Here is a 9,937-nt window from a genome sequence, read left to right as displayed (position 1 = left end):
ATTTACACAAATTATTAAATTGATAAAAAACAAATAATTATCTCTTTCTTTTGGATTCACTTTGCTTTTGATCCCTTATTTCTCAACAGTTTTTTATAAGGTAATGCTTGTTTTTTAAAATGTTTATTTTAAATTAATGGGTAATTTTTTTGATTCTTAGACCGCTGCAATCTTTGTTCATATAATGAGTGTGCTAGTTAAATCCATAGATGGTCAGGCCAGGATTTATTGTTAATTGGAGTGGCGGAAAAAAAATGTGTGTCTTAATCAGCTGTTTGGTCCTAGGTGAGATGGTAAACTACCCCAGTCAAGTCAAAGCCAAACTAATGGCTGAGGTGTCTACTGAATAAAGCCAAATCTTCTTTTCTTGTAGCTAATCAATTTTATTGTTTAAAATGATTGATTGATTCAGTTTAAAATGTAACTGAAGATATACTACTAGTATTATATATTAATCATGCTTGATGATCTTATCTTACATTTTTTTAATTTGGGATCCATTGTACAGAGATTTTGGTTTGGTTAATTATTAGAAGAGGTATTGAGTGTTTTGAAAAAATTTAATTTTTTTTTTTTGAAAATGCATACTGAACTAATTTTTTTTATTTTTCTTGGTGTAAATGTAATTATTTGAGTAGCATTCCTTTTGGGGAATTTCTAACAGAGATGTTTCATGTAAGAGAGGGTCAGCAGTTATTTGTTTTTATCAGAGTTGGCTAGAAATTTACTCACTGATTTTTAGACATATTTTTATACAAAAATGAACCCAGTTAAGAGAATAGGTAAAATTCACTTCAAAATCCAAGTTTAATATAAACATTCCAGTTTTATTAATTAACTTTTCAAATTTACTTACTTCAATAATAAAGCTTTTCATGATTAACTTCTGAGTTGATCATGGAAATTATTTATGTATAACATTTTGCATTGTCTGAAATAATGTTTTTAACTAAATTAATTAAAGATTAGATTCAAAAAGGTTTTTATTTAGATTGCTAAGTATATTGTAATCTTGGTATTCTGGTCTGAACATAAGTGATAATTATTTTTATTAATAATTACCGATTGCAAACTAGGCTATCTATCTATCTATATATATATATATATATATATATATATATATATATATATATATATATATATGTGTGTGTGTGTGTGTGTGTGTGTGTGCGTTTGTGCGCGCGCGCTCGCGCGCATGGATAAAAATATAAATATTATATTTTTGAGGAATGTATTAAAAATATGTATATATTTTTAAAATGATGCAGCCAGAATCATACAAAAATAAAGTTACAAATTTTCCTTTTATTTTGAAAATTATTTTATTACAAGATTTTTTACTATTTGAGGAGGAGGAGGTAGTTGACAATGGCATTTAATTGTATGTTCCGCCTCAAAAACAAGTAGCTAGTGACCTACATACAGATATGCAAACTTTGCATTCATTTTTTGTGTGGAGACATAAATATTCTTTTTTTTAACTTGTTTATTTTATTTAATGTGATTCTGTACACCTACATTTCATTGTACTCTATACGTATCCAGAGTTTCAGCTTTCTAGTTTCTATAGTTATTGGGTGTACAAAATTAAGAATAGTAAGACTTACTGCGCATATCTTAATATAGTTAAAAAAAGAAGAAATTTACACATAATAAATGATTTATACATTTATTTTTATAATAAACAACAATTATTAATTATTCTAATAGTTATTTATTTATTCATTTATTATTATGAATAATATTATTATCTAATGTACTGTTATATAATAAATAAATTTTTAAAAATCCATTAAGTTTCTTTTTTCATGTTAGGGTGTATACATTGCATGTAATATTGTAATATAAGTTAATACAATATACTGTTATTAATTTAACAAATTATATTATCTTACATTACAAAGTATTATAAAGTAATTATACAATAATAAAAACAAAGTAATTTCATTGTGAATAATAATGTTATCTTTTTTTTTATTATTTATTCTTTACATTATTTTATAATAAATTTAATGATTTTATGTTATTAAGTACATTATGTTTTTTACTTTTTTCTAATATCTACTTAAAACCTGATCCAGATGATCGCCTATAAGACATCAGCTGAAACAAAGAATAAACAAAAGAAAATTACAAAAAAAATGAATTCAGAATTATTGTTTTATTTTAATATATTTTAAAGTAATCAGTGGTGTCCCCAACTGAATTATCTTCAGAAATTCCTCTTCCAAGGAAGAACTTTCAAGTCAGATTTGTAATTTAATAAAGAAGCCATAAATCAGCAGTTCCCAACTTTTTTGACTTCAATGCTTTTTGGAATCAATTTCTATGGGAGACTTCCTTAGGTGTACCCTGTGTCTTACAAGTTAATAAATGGTATTTATGATTAGTGTTAAGCGGGGGGCAGGAGGGGATAGATAATAAGGAAAAGTAAAGAAGAGATATATAAACACCTGTCCTGGGAATGAAATTATATTTTAAAAACTTACTAAAATATCTCAATTTATTCTCAACTACCACCAATATTTGTAATATGGTTCTTACATAAAGGTTCTTCCAAAGTTCAGTAAATCTAACCATTTGTGTTAGTACAGATTTTGGTTTCTTAGGTTGATTCTATTTTTTGTTGCTTTTTAGTTGGTATTCTGTTTAATTTTTTTTTGGAGATGAATCTAATTTCTATGAATATGTACAGTAAAATTGTTTAAAGTACTTATGTGAAGAGGAAACAATATATTTTTTCCTAAATCAATTAATAATTAAAATAATATGTTTTTTTTTATATTGCTAGGTACTGCATTTAAATGTGTTATTTGATTAATTAAAGTATTGTCAAAATTAATTAAAAGTAATTAAACAATAAGGTATATCAATTACACTGTTTACAAATTTAAAAACATTAACATAACATAAAACAGTGCATATATTTTATATATATGTAATGTAATATTAAAGTAGCTACAGCTTTCTTTACTGAATCTTCGTAAAATTAAAGCTTTAATTCATAAAAATAGTAGTGGCACACTATAAATCTCCTTTTAAGAATTCAGCTTGCTCATTTAACAATTTAAAAACATTTGTTAATTTCATAAATAAAATTTTAAATTCATTTTTTCTTAAATGCCGATTTTCATAAAATGAAACATATTAAACTAGTTACCACTTACTTCTACATGAAAGAATGATTGAAGAAGATATGTGTTGCAGATACATTTCTGCAACATGTAAGTATATTATTTCAGTACTATTTATTAATAAATGTTAAACACTACTTCTGAAATGTACATGACGTGTGTTTAGTTACAACCCAATGAATGTGTTATCTTTAACTAACTATCCCAGTTTATAGATTAATCATTGGGTGTTGCTCAGTAATAAACTCAGACGTCAGTTATTGAGTTATGATTGAATGTGCTTCATTTCATTTGCTTCGTTTATTGGAATCAGTAGTTGCAAGAAATGTAAATAGTTCTCTTGATAGAGGAATGCATTTTTTTTAGTTAAACACATCTTTTGTGAACAGTAACAAGTATACTGATTTAGTGAAGTACAAGTTTTCTGAAACATTTCCAAATACTCCTGTTCCTCACCGTAATGCAATTCGAACTCTTATCAAAAAATTTCGGGCAACAGGCTCTGTTGAAGATGCTGATCGAAGCGTAAGATCACCTAAACTAAATGAACAGAAGCTGCTTGATATTTTGAATACTATGGCTGAAAGTTCATCAAAGTCAATGCGTAAGTAGCACAGCAGCAAGATACTGGACTTGCTATTACACATAATGCTGTAAGAAAAGAACTGGAAATTTTTCTCCACAAAGTAATGTGTGTTTTCAAGAACTGAACAGATCATGCCAAAAAACTGAATTATTGTTGGTGGTTTTAAACGTTTTATTCACTAAAATTCTGTATCTTCAACATTATGTTTTTTTTTACAGATGAAGCTCGGTTTCATTTGGGAGGGTATATTAATTCACAAATTACACAACTGTGGTCGACAACTAACCCTATGAATAAATGAACGATCATTACATGGAGCAAAAATTGGAGTCTGGGTCACTGAGTGGAATGCGCATTGTGGGTCCAATCTTTCTTGAAAATACAGCTAATAGTGATCATTATTGTGCTGTTTTAACAAACTTCAATAGTTAGTTAACAGAAGTGGAAATCAATCACGGTTGGTACAAACAAGATTACCCCACAGCGCACACAGCTAACAGGTCAATGACTTTTTACAAAATGTCTTTGGTGAACAAATTATTTTAAGGGGTTTGTAGCCTGCAAAATCTCCCGATCTGACTCCCTCAAATTATGTTCTATGGGTGGAGGTGGAGGGGGGGCAGCAAAACAAACAGTACATCGCAACAGACCACGCATTATTGACATATCACAAACTGTAATAATGGCATATGTATGAGACATTGTAGTACATCAACTGGTTAAAGTGTTTGAAAATAAATTGAAATTTGTGAAGTGTTGTATTGATGTTGGAGGAGGTCATTTTCAACACCTTTTACAAACTATTCCAGTTATTGTAATATCCGTATTTAAAAAATAATGAAATAAAAATACAAAGCAATAATTATAAAAAATTTGTTATTACACTTCCATAATTCCAGTGCACAGAAAGCTTTAGAACACGCTGTATTTGTTTTTTTTTTTTTGGCTATGATTTGGTTGTTAAAAATGCAATGAAAGGTTGATTCAAAATTTTTAGAAATATTCAGAAATTTTGTGCAGATTTTATATTTGATTTTCTTCAGGGAAATTATCTAGTTTTATTTTCTCAGGCAGAGTGATTTCTCATTAATGAGAGGAAATATAAATATTAAATTTTTTCTCCATTTTGGAGAAGTATTCAGTTTTTCTTTGAATTTGATCTCATATTTTCTAATTAATATTTCTTCAGTTCAGAAATCCCCCTACATAGTACCCTATATGGTGTTCTACATAGATATCACAAAAAGACCTGTTTTGTTAATTTTATGGTTACATCCTCTATTATATGTAATCATGTTTTTAGAATGAAAAGGTTTTTCTGTTGCTATGAGAGTTCAGATAACATTAAAAAATCCCAGTGCTAGTCTCTTGTCCACAATATGGACTCATTACTAATAATGGCTGTAAGTATTACAATATTGCACTTATAATTAAGTATTTTCATTCTTACAATGATTATTTTAACGTTTGTAAAGATACCAGGCTGATACTATAGAAATATTGAGCAGTAGGTAAGAGGTTTGCTCGACCAAAATTTATGGAGAATGAACTAGTTTCTTTCTCACTGAGAGGTATGTTTATATAACATATTTGTTATATGCAAAATATGTTTATTGATTATTTTAGTTTAAAAGAATATTTGCTTTTCTTATTAAAATTTAAACTTTAAAACAAAAAAGATTCTAACAACTCAGTTTTAATGTTTGATTATTATATTTTCATATTTTTTAATTTAATAAATATGTTATTCAAATTGCAGTTTTTCTGTTTGAAAAAAGTCATTTGTGTCCTCATTTTTATTTTTAAAATTTTCTGTTTTAATAAATCTTATACGACCGAAATTAACCACTGTTCCGTTATGTTGGTTTTCATTAAAATATATAGCTTTTTGAATTTTAATATTTTCAAGAGATACTGTTGTTAATGATGCATCTTAGAAATTATTTAAAAATATCACCTTTATATCATAAAAGATATTTCATGGAATATAAAGTAAATATTTTTTTATTCATAGTTATTAGTAATGAAAATTCATTCCAAAGTACATAGTGTTTTTCTCCTATTTAGGTTATATTTCATAAAGATAAAAAAAAAAACTTGTGAACTAATCAAAGTTATTTTTTAGAAATGTTAAGAAATATAATTCCAAACACTAGGAAATAAATTCAGGTAGGAGACATTTTTATAGTTTCATTGAAAAATCAATGTGATTTTAGGTTTACTATGTTATTGTGTGTGACTAGTGAGAAAATACTTGGTGTGCGAAACAAATGTTTTTAGACCCACAAATATAAAGTAATTTATTTTATTAGGAATAAGGTAGTTAAATTGAAATTTGAAATCATTTGTTCTGCTTCAAGTTCTGGTAATATATTTGGGAAGTTTTTAGTTTGATGAGGTGATTTCATTTTTTATTAAAATTAGTAATTAGAAATAAGTTTACTTTGTACTACTGGCCATTACTCATAACTTTTTACTAACTATAAACTAACAGAAATGAATATATTATTACTTATATGCTATATTTATAATATTTATGTACAAGGAGTGTTATTATTAATTTCAAGTTAGACACCAGATGAGAAATTCTTTAAGTTTATTTGTCAGAGTGAGTCACAAAATGGCTGAGATTTATTTTTACCTTTCCACTGAATTTCTTCTTTGATTCATGACACACATATCAATTGTCAGTGTTTAAAACCAAGAGTTGTTAATTTCAAGGTTAATTGATTCCATCAACTTGTACTCTGGCATACAAACACATAATGTAGAATTGTTGCGAGGAAGCCCTAAATGGGCTTATACATAAAGTAATGCAGCACTGCAAGTGCTTTAATATTTAATATCTTTAGGGGTTACTTTATAAAATTCATATGAAGTATTCTATAAAAATATGTGTCAACTAGTGTGGCGCAGTGGTAATGTTTTCATTTTTTATCTGAAGGTTCTGGATTTTAATCCTGGTTGAGCACATAGCGTTTTTTTATACACTAAAAGTATTTCATGATCTTCCCATGCCCAAATCTCGGAAGTTAGGTGAATTATTCATCTAACAAAAAAAAAGATATGACCCCATAATACAGTTAAATGTAATTTTGAAGAAAGTATGATTCTACACCCTTCTACCACATAAATGTAAAAATGTTTACTTACAAATTATAACTATATTCATTTCAGTTTTTTTTTCATGTTTGTATGATTGAAGGTGTATTAATATATAAATACTAAATAAATTTACAATCTTTACCCATTGTCTTAATAATGGTACTATATCAGGAGCTAATACTGATGTTGTTGCTCTGTGTGGTTTTTCCATCATATTATTATCAACGCTGCCTGCATCAGCCGAAGATGGTACTGCTGAGTCATAATCTGTCTGTGGAAAAAATTCCTCATCCGCCCTCTTACCATGACCACCAAAACAAGAATGACCAAATGCAGAACATCCTCCTATAAACAAAAAGAGTAAACAGATTATTTTAATAAATCAACAAGAGCTTATATGTATAAATCAAATAAGTAGCCAAATGTTAAATTTATGAATTTTAATACATGCATTTTACTATAAAAAAGTTGTTTATGGAAAACTTCACATTAATGATTTTAATATTTTAAAACAAATTGTAAGGGAACAGTTAAATTTTTGCAGTGGTCTTATCTAGACTTAATGTCAATGTTGCCTAACAAATGATATTTTGTTGAGCCCTAAATACCAAAAGCACATTTTATAAATCAAGTTAAAATAATGCTACTTTAAATGGACTTGAGTTAGAATGCTAAAACATAGTATTTCTGATCTGATCAGCAGTGTTTGGTCAATTGAATTCTGTTCTGATTGGTCACAAACTCACCGTATGGGCTTTATGATTAACAGGTTTTAAATCTATCATGAAGTAGGTGATGTGCTTGTCACATCAGGTCTTAATGTAAAATTAATGATTAAAATAAAATAATATATATATATATATATATGTATCTAGTATTTTTTTCTAATTTTCTTCTTTTTATCTATATTTTAACCAAATTACCTAGTAGTTTTGTTAGGTGTTTGTTGTTAGGCTGATTGATGTGATGATCAGCATGCTGATTTTCTCAAAGAGATTGTTTTTGTTTAATTTTCTTTGTAGGTATGACATTTTATTTCATATATCATCTCATCTATCAAATTTTTACATAGTTTTTTTTTTATTACAATTGTCTCAAATGTGTGATGACTCAATAGAAATAACCTCAGAATTATTTTGTTCAAAATAATTTCACAATCAAAGTAAACCATTGTTTCAACCAGAATGGCGCAAAGGTCTCTGAGATAAATTTAAAAAATGTTATATTAGATTTTTCGACTTTTAGTAGGCATTGATTGATATGCTGTTTAAGTTTGAATCTACTGAAATTGTTTTATTAATTGTAGTGTTGTTTATCAGCATTTTATGCTTATTTCACATCCTTCATTCAGTGTTATACCATGAGTCACCCCAGGTACTGCTAAAACATTAGCTTGTAAGGGATGGCGTTTACTTAATTTTTCTAAGATTTTAATTCTTAGTCTGTTGTTCATAACGGACATCAGGTAATTTAGTATTGTTGATGATAGCTGTTTTTTGACTGTGCTGTTACAACTATTTTATGTTGTTATTTATTTACTGTATTTACGTTTTAAAGAAATTTAATAGTATACATGTCAATAATTGTTCATAATATTTTGAACAAGGGTTATGTTTACCTGGTCAGTCTTTATTGGAATCTTATTACTACTTAAAGATTAACTAGCTTTAATTTTTGCAAATTTTCTTTTAGGTATTTTCTTTTTTTTTGCAAGATTATTAATTTTTCAATCAGGTAACTCGATACTCCTTTGTTTTGTTTGTTTGACATCACAACTATAATTGTTAGTGACTTTATGTGTATTACAAGTTAGACCTAACAATGGCATTGAAATTCTCAAAAACACTAAGATCCTATGCCAGGATTACTAGGGAAATGAGAATTAAAATTTATTCTATAGCTGTTTTCACTGAGCCAAACATACCACTGTGTCAGTATATTGTACAAGTCCTCTGGTATGCAGTTCTTATTTATCTCTACTAGCAATGATTTCATGTTGTTAGCCCCGGAGGACTGACTAAATATCATTATTCTAATTGAAAAAACTTCATCTGGTATTTCTTGTTCTATTGCTGTCCATACTCTGTGTCATAAAAAGACTGAGACGTATAGTATAAATCAAAAAATTTTATCGTATTCCATCTTGTTTTGAAAGACTATATTGTATATATTGAATCAAAATCAGATAATAATCCTCTGTTACAGTATATTTTATTTTTATGTAGTGGTTTACATATATATGTTTATATATAATTAATAGTTATACTTCCCAGATTATACCATTGACTGATTGATTAGTCAGTTATTATTGGTAATAAACAGATTTTGCCATTTGAACTTTTACCCTTAAGATAAATTATTAAGCCAATCATTTATGTATCTGAGGAATACAAAAACTAGTAAAAAATAAAACTAGTCAAAATGTTAATTGTTGGGACTAGTTACTTATCAGTGCCTGTTAGGCTTTGAATAACAGCTGTTAATTTTAACGGTAAAAATTTTCCCTTTTTTTAAACAATGTGATGAAGGGAAATGACTTAGTAGTTGATACCCATTTAATACAAAAAAAATTATCATATTAAATATATTTATTTTATTATTTTCAGAATAAAAATCTTTTGAAATTGGTACAATTAATATGGCAAAAGAAACTGAGCTACATTTTTGAAATTGAGGACTTCATTTTGTGAGTGAATTTAATTTTTTTAAATATTTATTTATTTTATCTGTTTAAAAAATGTAAATTGATTTGCGGGTATGTCTACCTATAACACAAAGTTCAATTCTTGGTTAGGCCTTGAAGGGTCAACGCCAACTTGGTTGCTAATACCTTATAGTAGTTGATTTGGTTTAAAAAAATTAATTTAGTTAATTTTTTATTTTTTCACTTAAAATAAAAAAAAGAAATAGGCATGTTCCCTTGTCTATATTTGAATTAATTATTGTTCCTAAATTTAGTCACATTATTTGTATAAAAAAATTCAGAATTTTTTAAAGCTTTTATAAGTGCGAATAGAGAAATTTAAGCTCTAATGAAATTTATCTAATTTTTATTTTGAAAGCATTGTAGATCCTATTTTTAGCAGTGTAAAGTATATGCCCCAAGGGTTTT

General features: G+C 27.2%; 1 protein-coding gene across 2 annotated transcripts in view; it reads right to left on the bottom strand.

The window, feature by feature from the left end:
* Positions 1-1,799: 1,799 nt before the first annotated feature.
* Positions 1,800-9,937, bottom strand: part of CCHa2 (neuropeptide CCHamide-2) — a 229,315-nt gene continuing 221,177 nt past the window's right edge. The window contains exons 3-4 of one of the 2 annotated variants that reach the window (XM_075375375.1): positions 6,968-7,170; positions 1,800-2,103 (exon numbers count right to left, since the gene is read on the bottom strand). In XM_075375375.1, coding sequence (XP_075231490.1) covers positions 2,062-2,103; positions 6,968-7,170 — 245 coding nt within the window. In that variant the 3' untranslated portion in view covers positions 1,800-2,061. The remainder of the gene's footprint in view (positions 2,104-6,967; positions 7,171-9,937) is intronic. The other variant, XM_075375376.1, reaches the window with a different exon arrangement.

This window comes from Lycorma delicatula, chromosome 9 (genome assembly GCF_047948215.1).
Source record: "Lycorma delicatula isolate Av1 chromosome 9, ASM4794821v1, whole genome shotgun sequence".
Classification (NCBI taxonomy): Eukaryota; Metazoa; Arthropoda; class Insecta; order Hemiptera; family Fulgoridae; genus Lycorma; species Lycorma delicatula.
Note: the sequence above shows the minus strand (reverse complement) of the source record. Positions and strands in the feature narration are given on the sequence as shown.